The following is a 19,912-nucleotide window of genomic DNA, read 5'->3' as shown; positions in this document are numbered from 1 at the left end:
CAACTCACTGTAGAAATATCAGAAAACAACTGCTGCTCTGGCTAATACCACGAAGGGCGTTGTATTATATCCGACAGGTGACAGTTCGGGATTCTTCACAGAAGCAATTCCTGTATATACTGTTAGCGATTCAACTGCCAGAATAGATTTTCAATTACTGAACGGGCACACTTGCAGACCAGTTTTGGGCTTATCGGCATCTCGTCAGTGTAAGTGTCCTATATAAACATGAAGTCGATGATTTCCCATAATCAATTATGGACACTTGCACTGACGAGAGGTCAAATAGCCCGAAACCAGCCTGCAAGTGGGCCTGTTCCAATAATTGAAAATCGATTCCAGGAGTTGTATTGCCAACAGTATATACAGGATTTGCTTCTAAGAAGAATTCTGTTTTCTGATAAGTGTCAGTCCAGTTGAGACTGGCCTCAACGAATTATACTAGAATATAATTTGATTTACAGCCCCTTACTATATTTTCTAATTTTACCACAACTGCTCTTGTTCGATCTTTTTTCTCATTCTGTTTCTGCTCATGTTCTTTTGATGAAATCGAGTTTTCTCTTCCTTCCTCCATTAAATACTGTCTTGTTATGAATTTCTGATTGTTTCCATTTCTCTTCGACATTGTAGTCTTCTCATGAATGTTATTTCTGTGGAAGTCAATTTTTCCCTTAGTTTGTTATATTGTTCATATATCATCTCCATGATGAGTATTTTCATGAAAAGCTTCTCTACTTCTATACTTGGACGTCATGAGATATGTCCTCATTTCCAAAGAAATAAAATTCTATTATATAAATTGTTGTATTGGATGACTCTGAGGAAGAAACCAGAACCCACAAATAGAACCTACCGTAGATCTCATCCGCAGGACTGAGTACTTATAAGAAGACCGTTTCTATCCATGATGATATCCTTTATTAGTTTTTGAACTGATCCTTCTTCTTATATTATAAAACATGGAAATCGAAATATTTGAAATCCTTTTTTAATCATTTTTATTCTCTGTTGTTTTTTAAAGACAAAACACAAGCACTATAGGAAAATTCTTAAGGAGCTCTCACAGAGGTGCCTGTGCCACATAAACGCAGTTCTCCAGATGGAAAAGTCACTTAAACAGCTTCCTTGAAAGTATCTATAGAATAGAAAGAAATCTCCACCCTCTTTTCGATGTTCTAGGCTATCAAGGTTGCACGTAATGTTCGCATTTCCAATCAGGCGGATGGTTCTTTTCTGGATGGAATCCAGCAACAATGTTTGGGGGAGAGCTCCATACATGAGAACAATACTCCAGAGAAGGTATGATCTGAGCTGTTCTGCTTCGGAACAGTGTTCCAAGCTTTTGAAAAGCAGCCTTTGCAATTCCAGCGACATGATTGTGCCAAGACATTGGTGTCCATTTTAACCCCCAACAAACTTATCGAAACAGAAAGCGGAATTTATCTTCTTGGAGAAAACCGATGCCTGGGTTTTTGTGGCATTGAATTAAACCTGCTTACTTTCACCCCAATTCGAAATCACTTCCAGATCCTCATTAAGATATGCAACCTCCTGCTGCCGGTGAAAATGTGCCTCCATAGCTGATGTCCTGTTGGTGAAACCAGTACTCAAAAACAAAGTGGAACTCCAAGAACAATCAACCAGCAGTATATTTCAACTAGGACCACCAATGGAATCTAAGAAAGGTGGAAAAATCAATGTCTCATTTTTGTAGGATTACGAGTGAGGTGTTTTTTGACTCTGGCGTCATATTGTTATCTAACAGTGCAAGCTACAGATGAAGGAAAACCGATATCTTCATTGCTGCATTGCCACCGATTCTTGCAAAAATTTTCTCTGTATTTTCAAAGTATCCTACTCCGATGAAATCGGAGTAAAATCTGGCCCGAAGGACCAAATCAATATTACAGAAATAACACGAATTGCAGGAAGTCGATGCTTGTCCACAAAAATATATACTCTGAAAGCTAAATAGATTTTTTCAGTATGAATGGGTAGAAATATAACCTACTAATTGAAAGTAAAACTAGTACTAAATTTAGTATGTTGTCGTATAAGAAACATTACCAGTATTGCTAAATCACAACCCTCACATTCATTTGACTGTATCTCTACTTCGTGACGTCAATAACTATCATGAAAATAACAATAAGTTTGCCAAATCCTCAGTTGATTCATGATTCCTCTTCATTCTGAATACGATTTATGTATCATAAGAACAAGGAATTTCTGGATCAGTAGCGACTCGGTTCACCTGCTAGTTCAATTCGACTTCAGTCGAATGTTCTGAAATTACAAATTTGAACTCGGAATTCATTTTGAAGAAACGAATTAGCAAAGAAAATAAATTTTCAAGTAATCAGATATTTCCACTCAGTTAGATCTATAGTATACTTTACATTTCTATCCACATGTTGTTAATATGTAACATATATGATTATTGTTTTTTCTCCTCACTACACCATTATATATTAACTCATAGCTTATCGTTTATAGATTATAGTTTTCAGCCCACTTAATTGAATACTGACTAAGACCATAATTTATATACAGGGTGTTAATTAGGTATGTACCATAAATTTGATAGACGATTCTTTAGGTAATTTCAAGGCGAAATGTTCATATAAACATGCGTCCGCAAATCTTTCTTTCTCAAGGTACAGGGTGTTGAAATAAAAATAAAAAAAAGTTATTCGTAAATTCGTTATTCGTTAATTTATCCCAATTTAGTCCGAACATGATTCAATTCATAAAGTCCAGTGGCGTCTCGAGCGGGATTTGAACGAATATTTTTGACTTAAAAATGTACGCCACTGACTTTTGTGCAATTTTTATTATTTCTTTGGATTAAGCAATTAGGAATACAACTTTTTTCTTTCTTAAATTTTTTTTTTCGTATCTTGCTTAGTTTTTAAGAAAAAAAAGTCGACCTAGTTGCATATCCCTGAACCTCTCAAGGAATAATATGGGGAATTAAATGTTTCTTTTGGAAATTATTATTTTTACAATTTTTCATTACTAATTATGTAACAATAACAACAAATATCAAATAACATTAACATCTAGACTGACTAATTGTACTAAATTAAATGTTGGAAATGGCCTCCTTCGGCTTCAATACAACCGTCTAGCCGCCGCATCATTGAATTCCACACTCTTCTGAAAATACCTGGCGTATTTTTGATTATGTCACATTAATAAATGATTTTATTCCGTAAATCCTCTTCACTTTGAATAGCAGTTTTCTATACCAACGCTTTAAAGTGTCCCCGGAGAAAATAATCTGAGGGATACATTTCGGGCGAGCAAGGTGGCCATGGGTGTGGGCCTACTCTCCCAATCCAGCGATTATGGTAATTTTCATCCAAAAATTGCCATGCCACTACACTAAAGTGTAGTGGCACGGCAATTTTTCGTCTTAAAATTACCTAAAGAGTCGTCTGTTGAATTTATGGTACATACTCAATTAACACCCTGTATGTGATTGATATAGCTTCAATAATTATCTTGTTTATTTCATTCTCTATACATATACAAGCTTTATTAGCTTCAGTGATGTAGTTATGTTTCTCTCTCAATCTATCTATCCTATTCAAATGAACACTATTTTCATTATATCATTATCATCAAACAGCAGTGTTGTCTAGCACTCGACTGATTTTTTCCACGTTCCAAACATTCGTTTGAGAAACGATCTGTTTCAACTTCAATAAGTACTACATGGACTGAAAAGTGTCGGGTCTAACACATAGATGTCGCTAGTCTTATTGCCTTCACCGCTTTTTCAGTCAGTTTTAATCTTCAAAAGAAATCTGTTGAAATTTCATTATAATCTACTCATAAGTTTTTGGGTTATTGTTAAGAGTGATACTATCTTTACTGTTTTCAACGAAAACTGCTTCTTGATGGGAACAAATACCGTTCAAGCAAAGCAATGGCTTGAAAAGTGTGTGTTATAAGGACCTCGAACACTTCACAGTAAAAACCTTACTATCGAATGTATGTGTACTGTGAATGAAATGTCAAGAAAACAATCTGTAGCTCCTATTCATTAATTTTCGTTGTCAATTCGAATCATGCAAAACTTTTTTGAACATCAGTAACTCTATTTCCCCCCACGTGGAAAGTGGCCGCCACTGCATCAAACGGGACTTGATGAGAGTCAGACATATCACTGGAGTTTGTGAACGTTTTTCTTTACATATTTCTCGAACGTAATTCCAAAATGTTGTCTGTTTTCGTCATGTCCCGACGTCAAAAGTAATTCCTAGCTTGAGGGATAGGTAACGATTTTTTAGGGGACGTATGTTTTGAATATTAATCAGGAGAGGGAAATACAACGACGAAAGAATACGGGTTTCACTTTTGTTAAAGAATACATCGTCTCTTTATTTCTGCTATATTCTGGTAACACACATGAATAGGAGAAACTGAATGTTGAGAATGTCTTTACTCGTTCGACAAGTAGAAGTAGGTATCAAAATCAGTAGAATCTCACTATTCGGCACTATTCAAAACCAGAAGGTACCGGATTATTAGAGTGTTCGGATAACTTGATTATAGAGAAAAATTCATGAAAAATAAAATAGTGTCTTGTGTTTCCCTTTACTTCACATTTTTTACTACACACTATTCTCACATAAAAACAATAGGTGAATACGTAAGCGCGGGCCCGTGATAAGTTTTGAGGTTAGACTGCTAGACGACGACGCGGAGACGATCGACACTGTCGATCATTCATAGTTGTTGGAGGCCTTGGACAGTATTGGCATCCGAGGAAATGCTTTGAAATTATCTTATTTGGACTCAAGAAAACAATTCGTGACTATAAACGGATGTATAAGTGAAGAAAGAACTGTACTTTCCGAAGTTCCAAGGTTCCACAATCTCTTCGTGATTTATATAAACAGCTCACTTACCTTGCAAACATGTGGAAATATCATCAGCTATGCTGACTATACAACTATCTTTTATAGCGCAGATTCTTGGGACAACTTGAAACATATCGTTGAAGAAGATTTCAGCCTCCTGATAGATTGGTTTAATCACAAACTACTCACCTTCAATTTTGAAAAATCTATGTTCCTACCGCTGAGCTGTTATGCTTCCAACTTGCCCAATTATGAAACGTTATCTTTCAACAATCATGGAACTACGTTTGAAGTTATCGCAACCGTCCAAATCAAATAACTTGGTGTCACTGTTGTTAGACACTGTTGTGTCACTGTTGTGTGTTAACACTGTTGTGTTAAACACTTTTAAATCACACATAAACTAAACTTGATGAAAAAATGAATTGTTTCTATGCGAACTGTCAGCTAAGAAAGAGTTGAAACTCAATGTTGCAAAAATAAGCAGAATGAATCCGATATGACATACATTTTCAATGCTGAATAAACCAAAAAATTGTGATATGGGTACTCCATTTCTCTAAGAAAATGAACGATCAATTAAAATTTTTTGTAATTATTCATTAATTTTTTTGGAGGAATAAAGCCAGCGAACAAATAAATATACAATAATAAGATCGTTCAAATCCACGATTGAGCATAAAATTGGACAATAATATTTGCCTTGATAACTGATATAGTACAAGTTATATCTAAATATGATTCTGAATAGAATTTAACGAGCTGTATTTTCAAATGGTTTTCGAATGCTCATGAACTCTAATAAAATAAATCAATTATGCATTCATACCACCCATCACAAATAAGAAATTCAACGTTACTGGTATATTAGCCATAATTTCATCCAGTCAGCCAGCGTCCTCTGTAGTATATGCAATGTACTCTTTCTAATGTCAATGGTTTCCACACATAACTTCGTAATTTTGTTTTCAAAATGAATGTTGAGCCTAGTTTTGTTAAAAATGACTTCGACAACTTACCAAGAGTCGATTTTGAAATGCTCGTTGAAGTTTACTTGAAAAATTTGCAATGCTTTGGTACCGAAATAAAGAAAATTGAAACGGTAGGTCCATTTTATTTATATGACATTCATTTCAGACTTTGTCTTTTATGAAAGGATGGAAAGTTTTGATTCAATATTTATTTTAGCTCGGCCAACTGAAGAAAACCAAACTTTTTGTCTGGTATGGATAATCTGTTTCTACAACTAGGTATGAAACACATTTTAACCATTCTGGGGGTAGTAATGGTAAAATTTAATCCGAAAATAACCTGAAAAAATATTTTCCGGAATATAAACTAATGACACGGAATATGCAGCAAAATAGGCACCCGCCAAGACCTACCTTCTACAAAAAAAAACGTTTTCAATTAGATAATTTTAACAGTTGTATTCACACCGAATTGACAAAAATAACAACGAAAATAGCGTGTGTGGAATTATATCATCAGATCTGTAATTGGATATTAAAAACCAATACACTTGGCAACTCCGCTCTAGACACGATCAATTTTATTGGTCAACAGACACGCGGCCAATTTGAATTCTTGCTTTTCGAATTGTTTTTTTTTTCTGCAAATATAAAGAGATCTTGGGACCGATTAGGCTTGAAGTCCCCCTAACTCGATCAGTCTCTAAGCAAATCAGAATCATTTTCCATAGCATGAAACAAGACCATTGTGAAAGAGGTTCGCGATCAGTTTTCAGGATCTTCAGCGAAGATCTCTTTAGCAGTCTTCAGAGCATAGCTCCAAGATGAAAAATCTAGGTTTCAGTTTTTGAAATTGTCAATCAGATTTAGAAATTGTGTTGGCAGCTGAAGAGTGTTGTGCAAAGGCCAACATAAACGCCCAAGCAATTTAAGATTATTGTCCCTACAGTTATGTGTTAATCAACGAATTGAGCTCTCATAGTTTTTTTTTAAAAGCAATAATTACGAAATACAGTTAGTTTTGATATTTTCAGAATAATATATTTTGCCCATGTTCAGGGTATTTTATTTAATATTAAGAATAAGAACAGAGGTCTGTCCATCACCAGATATACAGACAACCTCTAACATAATGTAAATAATTGTTCAGAAAGTCTGCGATCTTAACCTTGCTATACCTCTATTTATTCAGACTTTCAAACAGAAAGAATGCCATTGTATGGCGAAACACGCGTTGCGTTTTTGTAAAATTGTTTAGTGAAAATCCCATAATAAAGTGTTTTTTGAATACGTAAGTTATGGATTTTCATCAAACGTCAGCCAATGGGAATGTTCCTCCTGACGAAAATCAAGTAGTTTTCATAAAGAGCATTTTAAACTTATCATTTCAACCTTTTTCTTTAAAAAATTATGAAATGAAGAATGAAATAATGCATTCAACATTTAAAGGGATTCGTTTCTATTTCACCATTTGGCAACATCAGTTATAGCTAATAAAGGACAATGAATCTGTTACCTGTATGAGACAAACAAAGATGACATATTTAAGAGGCGTGCTGTTCTGTTTACTTATGTTCCGAGTTTCGAGACATTCTGTGAAAAATGACATTTTGTGCACCTAACCTATCTTCCTCTATATAAATAAATAACAAAACAACTGTTGTTTATGTGGCATGTGGAGGTGGTATTGAACTATAACTATATATTATGCTGATTTAAAAAGATAATTTTCCTTTTTCAAAGTAGAATATCTAGGTACGTATACATTATTTCAACTTGATATAGGCGCTGTTGCCAATATGTGAATTAGAAATAAATCCCTTTAAAAATTAAAACCCAACATTTGAAACATCAATTTGAATACTTTTCGAAGTGAATTTGAAAAACTCATGAATTGAACTCAACTTTATTTTGTTCAAACTTGCATTTACTGTAATAACCCAAATTGAGGAACATTCCCCTTTTCATCATATACCTGCTTGGTGATTATCAAAATTTCAATTGAATCACTGTGCTCTTCATGCACAGGCACAGAAAATACCCTTCCAAAATTTTATCCTCCACACATAGAATCGGTTTTAGTTCAGAACCCAGGCAATGCTACCACCTGTTACCACGAAAATGTATTCAAGGAATGCATTCTCAAAACACTTTATTGCGAGATTTCCTGCTACTTCAGTAAAAATTATCATGGTGTATGCGTTGACTGCGGTTATATCTTGAAGTCTCACCAACGACTGACTGACGGGCTACGTGTTCAATCATATTCATGATATCAGAGACGAAACCATAAAGAATAAGAGAAATATTTCAAATCGAGTTACTCTACAACGTTTGTTAGTATCTAAAATCGTCTTCTCGTGATGTCTGATCTGTTTCTGACGATTGGGGTCACTTGGGCGCTCTCCCTACACCCATTTCCCCACCTTTCCTCTTGTTTTCTGGTTTAGTGCAATGTAGACTGTTTTTTAACTTCATTGGAGGTTTCCATATGTTCATTTAGTCAATCAAGTGTGGAGACCTCTGGTGAAGTAAAAACAGTATGTTCACACTAGCCTGGCTAAATGCTTTGTTGGCAAATGCGTCGATCCAATTGATGTTGATAAGTCCAATCACGATCTTTCTGGCTGGTGCTTGCCAATACGAACTTTAAACGGCCTCTCTGTTTTGATACATATTCTGATATTGTACTTGGCCCCATTCTTCGTATGCTCAGACGTTAGAAAGGGATAGCACTGATTGTGATGACCACTCTTACTTGTGAGACTCCTGTTATTTTCCAATAAAAGTATGTTCAATCAGCTTTTTGGTTGCCTTCAAGTTGATTTGGAAAAACCTGGAATGATTATAAACCTGATGGTTATTGATTGATTAATTGATTGAAAATAATGTTGTAATCACCCGTTGCATCAAAATTCAAGAAGACATTATGATTAAAGTGAAGGAATGGAACTGAGTTCCAACCCTCGAAAAGACGCTTGTATCAATAAACAGTCCCCGAGAATGGCGAAGGTTAAGGCAAATATCATTACCTTTTTGTTTATTTCATGAATATTGGACGTAAGCAAATATTTCGCCTCTGGGAATAAAACGTTCATTTCTACAATTATATATTTGTTTGAGAGTATGTTTGTTGAGGGCGCTCGCGAAATTAAAATTTATTTAGTTGGGTGAGGGTTGTTTCGCTGAAATATAAAAGTAGGTTGGGTCGGGTATATTGTTACTAACTTTCGCTTTTTTGAATGAACCTCATTTAATTTTCAATTAGGGTTACATTATAAAAGAGGGGCCAGGAAGAGAAAGTTGTGACCCCGAGACACTGTCAGAAATGGTTTACGGCTGTTACATTTTGTGTAGGTATACGACGCGAAAATTTGACACTAGCTTCAACTTAGAAATGAACTTTGATCTGAGAATTTCTTGAATATTGGTAAGAATAATTGTGAAAACTTTCCACTTGAGGCAACCAACAAATAAAAGGAATGATGAGAAATCAGATCATATAGCTGGCTACTCCACTTCGTCGATTCAACGGTAAAATGCCGATCCAATAGTGAAATGTCAAAATTTCAAATGTTAAAAACTGTCCCATGCAAACTTCGAAATATTGGGCAAACAAACGTTTTTTCCGGGTCTAGTTGTCGTTGGAATGCTGTGGATGAGCCCTTGATCAGTTTTGGGGATGCCAAGCATTGCAACAAAGAGACAGAGGCGGCGGCGGCGGCTCGTCAGAGAAGACAAGGGAGGCTTAGCTTCCCCATAAAATCTGAGGCTATTCATCGCAATAAATTAAATGATATTGACAAATTATTATGATTATTTTTTTCTAAAAATGCTTGGGTATCATTACTTTACCGTTAATTTTTAATATAAATACATAATATGCCCGAAAAAACACTCTCACTCACTACTTAGTACGTACCACACTGTATCCTGCATCAACAAAATTCAAAGGCACCTCCCATGATTAAACCATCAACCCGAAATAATAAATGCCATACGTTGCAAGGGAGCCAAGCCTCCGACCGCTTTAAAAAACACAGGCTCCACGAGACCGATCCAACTAGCGACAAACGTCCCGATTTGTAAATTCAGTTTCAGAAATTATAGCGTTAGAGGAGGCTAGCCTCCAGTTGGTCTCCGTTAGTGTATGACCGCTTTTGTTTTTTATTTAACTATACGGACGGGATGCCGTGACGGACTGGGACTGAAAAATATTTCGGTAAATCGTTTTAGTGTTTCTTGATAATATTTTTTGTTATTTGTGTATAAAACAGGCAGAATTGTATTATAGCAGTGCTATATATATGTTAATATTTCTAATGTGTTTTTAAAGTGTTTTCTTTCAATTTCAAGGTGTTTTCAGGTTTTCACTTTCAGATAAGTTTTTTTTTCCATTTATTATGGATAAGTTGGACGAAATTAAAAAATCTGACGATTTAGTCGATTGGTTGCTGACAAATAATTTCAATTCTTTATCTTAGCGTAATAAATTTTACATTATTAAAACTCTGGGAAGGCCTCAACCAAATTTGATTTCAATTAAAACGTCAGATAATCGACAAAATCGAGGATTTAATATCAACTGGCACGATAAATGCGATTGGTTAACCGGCTCCATTAAACGAGAAAAACTCTTTTGTTAGCCCTGTGTTTTATTTTCCGATTTTAAAAATGTACCTAGTTCTACACAAAGACATTTTAAATCTAAGGAGCATATATTTTCGTCTGGTAAATTAAAATTTTTAGCCAACCAAATATAGCAACAGCTTTAGATATAGCTCAAAAAGAGGCCATACTTTCTTTTGATAATAATCAGGTTAGGGAAAATCGGTCAAATTTAAAAAGACTAATCGATATTACGATTCATTTTGGTCTCCAAGAATCAGCTTTTCGCGGACACGACGAAACCGAAGATTCGATTAATCGCGACAATTACAAGGAACTTTTAATGTTATGGGGCAAATATGATTCACAATTTGGCAATTTTTCAAACGGTAGCGTTTTTTTGGGCACCTCAAAAACCATCCAAAATGAACTTATAGACAGTGTGGCATATTACAATGCAAGCATATAAGCAAGGAGATTGAAAGTATTTCTTTTTTTGCATGGGAAATTGATGAAACTACCGATATTACCTGTACATCACAACTTTCAATCGTTTCAATGTATTTTGCTTTAAATAGGTGCGGTACCCCAAAAAATTTTCGCGCCTCCGGCAGGCTTTTCTGTGTGCATATAGTCTTCATGACTTTAGCCTCCCCTGTTCTCCAATGCACGAGCCGTCACTGGACAGAGGCAACCCATCATGTGAGAAACTGGATAACAGGAATCCACCAATTCATGAACATTCAAAATGAATCGAGAGTTGAAGAGCTCTTTTTCAGATTTGTTGGTCTTGATCTGCGGGTTTGACTGCTTCGTCAGTTGCCTTACTGCCGTTAATAATGTATATCGTATTCGTAGATGAAACTTAAAGCACGAATACTAACAAACTACAGCTAATGTACCCTGAAAATTAGTTTGACATAATAAAAATCAACTCCAGAAGAATATGACACTTAGCCAATGACGGACCTGTATAAATTAGTACAGGAAATTGTAATTAGAGCCCATTAACGAAACATTCGTGAGCCAACAAAAAACAACGGAACACGGAATCAGAGAAACGGAGAATCACCAACATGAACCCCTCTTGCCCTAAACTGTATGGCCTGATAAAAACACATAAAGCGGATAACCCAATAAGACCGGTAGTTTCCTATATAAATAGTCCGAAAAGAGAACTAGGAATACGTCTTAACAAGTTGTTCAAAAATATTACCAATTTTGTCCCACCTCACAGCATTAAAAATTCACTGAATGTAAAGAGTATGTCCTCCAACATACCGTACAACGAGTGTGAGCCCCTCATTTTAGACATATTGGATCAAGCCAAAGTAGACTATATCACTTCCTTTGAAGTTTCAACACCTTTCGATGTGTGCCTGAATCAGAGCTACCTACAGTTCAACAACAAATTCTATAAACAGGATTCAGGTTTACCAATGGGCTCACCCCTCAGTCTACTTTCAGCAGACATATTTATGAACAACTTGGAGACCAATATAGTAAACTCCGACCTGAGTAAAAAACATATTCATTTTTGGTACAGATATCTAGACGATATTCTTGCCTGTTTCAGATGTACTACATGACAGCTGAATCAATTTATGACATTCATGAACAATCTCAATAGCAACATTCAGTTCACACTCGAAACAGAGATAGAGAAACAGATAAATTTCTTAGACCTGGCCATTACACACAATCAGAATAGAATAGCTAGGTTTTCAGAAAACCTAGCTATACAGACATCACCATCCCAAACTATTCTTTCCATCCAGTCACAAATTAGCAGCCTACAACTCAATGTTGCACAGAGCATTCGCACTGCCTTTGTCTGCAGACAATCTAGCTGGGGAAATTGATACAATTACACAGATAGGTTATAATAATGGTTTCAACGCAGATACTATCCAGAAGTTAGTCAGGAAACAAAGTCGGAATTTCACTCACAGATTAATATATCCGCAGGTCAAACAACCAGAAATCAAGAAATGGGTAACTCTAACATTATTTGGTAAAAGAACAGAGATGATTGCGGGTTTCTTCAGAAAAAAACAATGTTGAAGTAGCATTAAGACCACATGCCAGGTTGTCTCATTTCCTTTTCAATGCCAAAGATAAGTTCGACAAGTTGGAAAAATCTGAAGTTTATAAGCTTAAGTGTCCGGAGTGTAATAGTGTTTATGTGGGACAATGTGGACGAAATTTCCAAAAACGGTATGCTGAACATGAAAGGTCCTTCAGACTAGGAAAAAATGATTCGACGTTTTCAAACCATTCCTTGGCAAGCAACCACAAGTTTCCGAATCTAAACGGTACGTAAATTCTGCACTATGCAAGGAAGGGTTGTAAACTCAATTATTTAGAATCCTTGGAAATTTACAAGCAGAAACATTGCGGGTGCAACCTGTTAAATGATCAAATCGATTTAATTTACTCTCCGGTTTTTAAATTGGCACATCCGCATTGTGAACTGCAAATTCAGGTACTCAATCAAGTACCTGAATGGTATATATTGGCGAATGTAATGAATCATTGTTAGTTTATTGTATAAGTTTGAAAATGTCCATATAGGACGAAATTGCAGTAACGTTAGTTACAAATAAAAGTGGTAAGAAACATAGAAATTTTCATTTCTCTTTTCATTATGATCTCCTACCACGTTAACGGCTACATCCATCAGTTTATTGGAAGTATTTTTATACTTACCAGAGTCGTCAGATAGCAACTCTTGGAAGAGGTATTTGGTTTCGTTCCGCCGGCCATATGTGCCTGTCCCTCCTTCGAAATCTAGAGTCGTCTTTGTTCAATTTGTTGTGGTGATCACGAAGTGCCAGGTTGGGGTGTATCTGCATTGATTTGGAGATGTTCTCATCGTGATTTCTAATGAGGATATCTGCTTAGTGGATTCAGGTCTCGGTAGATGTATCACTTAGGTATGTGAGAACGTTCACGGCCATTCGCAGGCAGACGTTCATAAGCCTTTGGATCTAGAGTCTATATGTTTCTGTAGAATACAGAATGATGAATAAGATTTTCCTGATTAGAAGCTTGGAAATCCAATAATGGGATGAAGGATAATTGAAAACACTTTTATCTCACCAGGTTTTCTGATAAGGAAAAAGTGTTCTCGATAGGTTTCACGTCAGATGTTCCCAATTATACTTATCAAGTTAGGATACAGGTTATTTCTAGCCATCTTCTCGAGCCTCAACGTTTATATGACATGGGATCTGAATGTTAGTTTCTTGTCAAGGGTAACCCCCAGGTTTTTTTGTTTGTTCATCCAAAGGATCTTTCATCCGTTTAGGACGACGTGCTCTCTCGACAACTGTATTGGTGAACTCAACTCGAAAGATGCACAAATGAGATGGTCCCCAAGCAGCAAAAATTACATTTCTGAGCAAATATGGTATTTTCTGTCCATATTGTATTCATTTTGAAAAATTTTGTTGATGTTATGGATGCGAAAATCCATAAATAAGCAGAACTATCTTTGAAAATATATTTCATCAGTCATTCCCATTACCGGTTTCCATTATCCGAATAAAACATTCATGCTACTTAATTCGCTGTTATATCTCGCCGTTCAGCAGAATGTATTACTGGAACATCCTAACAGTTGCCACCCCTAATAAGTACGGGGCGGATTTGTGTGGTTTTAACGGGCGATATTTATTGCCACCGCAATCAGGCAATCGGTTTGGGTCCAGCGCCACAACTACGCCATACTCTAACATACAGCTTATTCGGGGGTACACACAGAATTCCTCGGATGATTCTTAATGCACTTTTTTCAGCGGGTATTTATAAGTCCCTTCGGATTGCGGAATGTTGTAGCTGGAAAAGTTTCGAGAGTATGAAGTGGAAGAAAATCACGGAAGGGTGAGAAAAATGCATTAGTTGTTAAGTGGTTACAAAACCATATAGTTTGTCAAAATAAGAACATAACATATTTTCACGTCATATGGGTATTTATTATATCTAGACTGTGTAGCGTTCTTGAAACTTTCTACCGGATTTGTTGTGAAGATGCGCAACAACACTACATAAAAATCCTTTGAAACCCGTACATTGAGTCAAAACAATGGCTTATTTCTGACAGTCAGGAAGCTGGCTAAGCATATTACGCTCAAAGGAAGACACATACAATATGTGTCAAAAACTCGCAGCAACTGATAAAAAACATCTCCAGTATTCACCTCCCATGTAATTTCAAAGTGGTTTCATTGGACGTCAGAAATTTATATCCAAGTATTTTCCATATATACATCTTTAAAGATATTTTTACGTTTTTTCCCGTGGGTACACCAATAATTGACTACACTGAAAAATCAAAATTAACTTTATTTTACTTCAAATACAACAAACACGTCAACTAAAAATTCCAACTATCATTTTAATGTCTATCGCCTTACTAGATCACTTCACGTACCGCACTGTAATGTCCACTTCACTGTGTACTTAATTGTCCGAATACGCTTGTAGCCAGCGTTTAAATATCGCAATGGAACATCGTAAAATTTTCGCCGAAGTTCCATCATCATCGGTAGCATGTTCCTTGCTGCTTCTCGAGCGGCAGGTAACATTGGATATTCCCACGCTCTGAGCTACGTCACGTTTTATTTATACTAACCAGTGGCGGCCGGCGTTGTTTCCTTTCGGGCATGATTTACAACAATATGTTTATGTTTCGTGTCTTGCATTCGGGTATATGAGCGTATATGATGTCTCTACTGTTCTATTTGAATATTATTGTGATGTTTGATTTTTCAGTTTAATTACTTTTCATCATTATATGACCTATCTACTATCATGCGAGATAGTCCTCACTTGAAAGTAGACAGAATGAGATCTTCGTGAAGACCATTGACGTGACCTGGAGACTACTAGGCAAATTGAAGCCCCGGCGTCAAGTCACAAAACCCCCATACCCGTTCTTGAAAATAGCCAGCAAATTGCAGCAGAACACAAAACTTTAGACGCGATTCAACCTGAACCAACCATATATTCAACTGTCTTCATTTCAAATCATTAGGTACTCAGTTGAAGAGTCTGTCTTGTTTTGAGACTATTTTGAGACTTTTATTATCGCATAATGGCTAAAAAGTGGTATAACAGTTCATACGTGTAATTTGACTCACTTCATTACAGAAAAAATAGGTCTAATGACTGTAAATTATGACTCAGTTTAAATCAGAGCTAATTCAAAAGTATAAACACTGAATATTAGTTTTTAAAATGTGTTCAATTTCAAAACATGTTTCTTAGCCTCAATTGCCAGTCAAAATATAATAAATTTTACGGTATTTTCTAATAACTAAACTTATTTAAGTAATTAATATAGGCACTGTAGGTCTTATCCAGTAAAATATTCTCTTTTGTACTGTCGCCATTTCTGTATATTTCAAAAGATGTTTCTATTGTTTCAGTCATTCCAATCAAAGTTATCGTTTAGTTCAAAAGAAATCGTAGCAATCAGTTGTTCCTGGTGTAAAGCAGCCTATCACAACAAGGAATCCTGCTTCAACACCCAACGTATAGAAGAAGAATGTACATTAGGTGAGTTTATAAATTACTCAAAGGTGTGAATTTTCTCGGATATTCGAGTTTTTAACTCTCCGTAATCTGAAGAAAGACTAGTTCCAAATGAACAGAGGATCTGTTCAAGTGATATCAAGTTTATCCTGAAGAGTTACTGCGTGATTGAAAAATATCTATTCAGTCAGTTACTTGTCATATTTATAAAATCTTTCGATATGCAGTTACGCCTTGAAAAGTATGTACAGGATATGATGGAATGTTGACTATGGTGAACGGTGTCATGATAACATCATGAATGCATAAACAAGAAAAAAGTTATTGAATATATTACTTCGCATACTTCATTGAACTCTCTACTTATTTCATATATAACACTCCGATGCACGACGGCGGTCTATTAGTTTCGGCAAAATACAATAAACTTTGGTATTTTTGAAATAATTTTTATCTAGATCTGCCATCTGATGTACCTGTCAAGTATTCAAAAAGGGAAATTTATACTTTATTTTACCATAATATCTTTTTTTGCATGTTTGGATTTCATACATTCGTCCCAATAGACCACCGTCGACCACATATGTAATTTCATTTGAATGATGTCATCTGGGGGCGAACGGAAAGAGTTTGTAGAAGGTTGTTATTTTATAAGAATAATTGTTAGCAGATGGCAGTGCAATCTAGGTAGATCCCCGGTTTGATGTTTGGAGAAATATTGTTATGGATCGCTGGTTTGTCAGTTGCGATGTCGTCAAAAATTGAAGACAGAATATAGACTCACCATCGTGGGTACAATAAAAAGCAATAAAAGAGAACACATACTAAAGATCATTCTGTAGGCTCCTCCATTTTTGGGTTTGGTGTTCATATGACGGCATCTTCTTATGTGCCCAGAAAGAGAAAAAATGTGTGATGATATCTTCGTTTCATAAGAGTGATATAGTCGATCCGATAACTGGTAAACCAGAAGTTATTTCATTTTATAATACTACTGGATAAAATGAGCTCCAGTTATAATGTTGCATAGAATACGAAACGAAGGCCTTCAGTTATGTTTTACGGTATTTTGAACATTGCTAGCATGAATGCATTCATAATTACCAGGCACAACGACCCGAATCAGAATATCATAGTAAACAGAGAACATTATTTATCAAGAATTTGGGTTTGGAGTTAATAAAAGACCATATGCAGTCCAGAGCTACTATGTCAGGTTTACATTCCTACATTCGAAATGCAATAACTAAACATACTGGAATCGACACTGAAGAAAAACCTGACCCTCCCCATACCATGCAAGTATTGAAAAAGAAAAAACTTGTTATTTTTGTAAATTTTGTGAAGCTTAGCTCTGTATGAGTCACATAATATTGAGTTGTAGAGAATGTGTTCAGCACCGGTCCTGAGTCCGGTACTGTCAATTCACGTCAATGCAGTTTCTGAAGTGGCACAGTAATTTTCAATTTTTTATTAAAACTTTGTTTTTTGTTCTTTTATTTCTCTATTGACGAATTCTTCAATCTCTGTATTTATTACTTCTTTTTATAATGGATTATTCTAACCAAAAAGCATGGTTTTTGCATTTGTCAGTTTTTTTTGTGTTTATTATCAAAAGTGAATATATTGTTTCGTCAAGTTATTGAAAATACCTTAATTCAACTTACAGAAACAACTTTTTGAAAATATCAAAAAATTTGGGGTGAAAATTTGTTATATTTGAGTTGGTCCTAATAGAACCTCGTGTATGGGTGTTAGTCTGGCTGGGGTCGTCCATCGAAGTGTTTAACATCACATTCAACCTTGCTATGTGAACACAACCGTTTGACATTATCTCAAAAATAATGTTGTGTGCCACAGATCTGTCAGATGCCAAAAATTCTGGCCATTTGGATAATGGGGCAAGCATGCACTTAATCAAAGCTTGAATATATCAAAGACGGATTATCAAGACGGATTTCCACCAAACAGACTCGCTTGCGAATAGTTTCGTTTTCAAACACAGAAACAAAAACAGAAAGAAAAAAAATTGATAAATAATGACATAGAAATGAATGGAACTGAGATCATCGTTTCGTAATTTTCTGAGAATGTTCAATCACGAATTTGGGAACTTTTCAAATGTACTTTCACCGAAAATTTTCAAACATAATACAAATTACAGATAAGATTTATCTGTATAGTTGCTTGTTGCCGCCGACAATTTCCATATATCGAACTCTGTTCACAAAAACCCAGACAAAACACCGAAACATTTTGATCTCTCCGCCTGCCGCCGGAATATTTCGTTGTTGAGAAAAACACTCGCACGCGACACAAAGTCTTTAAAAAATTTTCTTCAACAACTCGTGTTTGTATTTTGTCAAAGTCGACGGAATTGCTGTTTTGTTGTGGTTTTTTCCGTTGAATGGAAATCCGCCGTCATAGAGATCGCCACTCTGAGAGCGCTATGAGAATTTTCTTGCAGCGTATTTAACTCTTGTCGAATAAGAACATAGTAGTTCCAGACTTTTCTGAATTCTCGACGAATTCAAGAATTCGGAAAAGTCTAGAATTTTAGAAATCAAATGTAAGGACAGCGATGCATAATATTATGGACAAACTAAAAGATCTATTGAAATTAGATATATGGACACTTAGCACTTTAATTCATCAAGATTAGTTCGACAAGTTAACAATAACAGGCATCTAGATGCCTGCGAAAGTGTAGAAATAAGTAAACATAATAATATTGTGGATAAAGATAGTGGAACAATACCTAATAGTATACCATACAGCTTGTTGAAATAATATTTTAATTATGAAATTTACCTGACTATTACATAAGGCCATAAGGCTAAAATTAATTTAGGACCAGTAGACAAGGCAACATTGTAAAATTGATTTTAGACAATAAGCCTTTTCATCATAAGACGAGCGCAAGCGTAGCTGTCATATTGAAATGGCGGTAATTTAAAACATTCGTACTCTTTAATCAACAATGGCTGGGCAAGGAATATTATCTCTACAAACAAATAAATTATTGGAAAAAACCATTGACGGTGCTTCACTTGTTTATAATTCAGTTGAGGCTCATAGTTATTGTGAACAATTAAAAAGGTGGTTAAAACGTCATGGGCGTCCGCAAAAAGGAAAAAAAGTGAGCCGATTGAGAGGTTAGGTATCAGCATTTGTTTACTATCTAAAAACACATGAAAAAAATAGTATTAACAGTTTTATTCTTATTAATAATGTCAATTTATTTGATGTAATTGAAAATATATTTCAGTTGACAAGAGTATTACTTATTGAACTAATAAATAAATCAAGTCATTGATATTTTGAGGGTGTACATATAACCATTATCAATTAGACAAATATGTAAATACTGAATTGAATATGTCAGTAATTTTCATCAGAGGGAAATATTTAATACAACATAATATATGAAATTTACAGTCAAAAATGCAATAAGGAATAATGTGCGTATGTTGAAATTCCTGATAGCTTTAAGGATCAGGGTTTTGTTCAGTTGGACCACTTTCTTTAATGAAATATAGTGAGCAAATGTAAGTATCCTTGGTAACATCATCAATAGATTTAAAGCCTTGGTCACTCCTGCCACTTTTTTTCACCCATAATTCACATTTTGCACATGCTTTAATATGTAATTTGCTTGATGATTTGATTATTTTTTTGCGATATTCCAGACAAGGCTTTGGAAAATTTATAAAATAGTATGTGTTGGTTTTGAATGATTTGTATCGTGTATCACTTTTAATTACCACATAACAACACCGTTTTGTTGTTCCTTTTCGTACAGATAACATAATTATAATGGAGTATAAAAAAATTTTTCTGATTATTTTGACTTACTACTTTATTTTCTTTCACTTTTTTTACAATTAATAAACTTCAATTTATATTTCAATTTTTTGAACA

General features: G+C 35.2%; 1 protein-coding gene across 6 annotated transcripts in view; it reads left to right on the top strand.

Moving 5' to 3' along the window:
• Window positions 1-19,912, top strand: part of rdgA (retinal degeneration A) — a 381,505-nt gene that overhangs the window by 224,232 nt on the left and 137,361 nt on the right. For all 6 annotated transcript variants that reach the window (XR_012467391.1, XM_074183068.1, XM_074183066.1 and 3 more), the window contains one exon: window positions 15,886-16,015. Coding sequence is in view for 5 of the 6 variants with exons in the window: in XM_074183068.1 (XP_074039169.1) it covers window positions 15,886-16,015 (130 nt within the window). In the remaining variant the exon portion in view is untranslated. The remainder of the gene's footprint in view (window positions 1-15,885; window positions 16,016-19,912) is intronic.

The sequence above is a fragment of the Leptinotarsa decemlineata genome, unplaced genomic scaffold, assembly GCF_025532065.1.
Source record: "Leptinotarsa decemlineata unplaced genomic scaffold, Ldec_3_MD MMD2_tig00026330_RagTag_RagTag, whole genome shotgun sequence".
Taxonomy (NCBI): Eukaryota; Metazoa; Arthropoda; class Insecta; order Coleoptera; family Chrysomelidae; genus Leptinotarsa; species Leptinotarsa decemlineata.
Note: the sequence above shows the minus strand (reverse complement) of the source record. Positions and strands in the feature narration are given on the sequence as shown.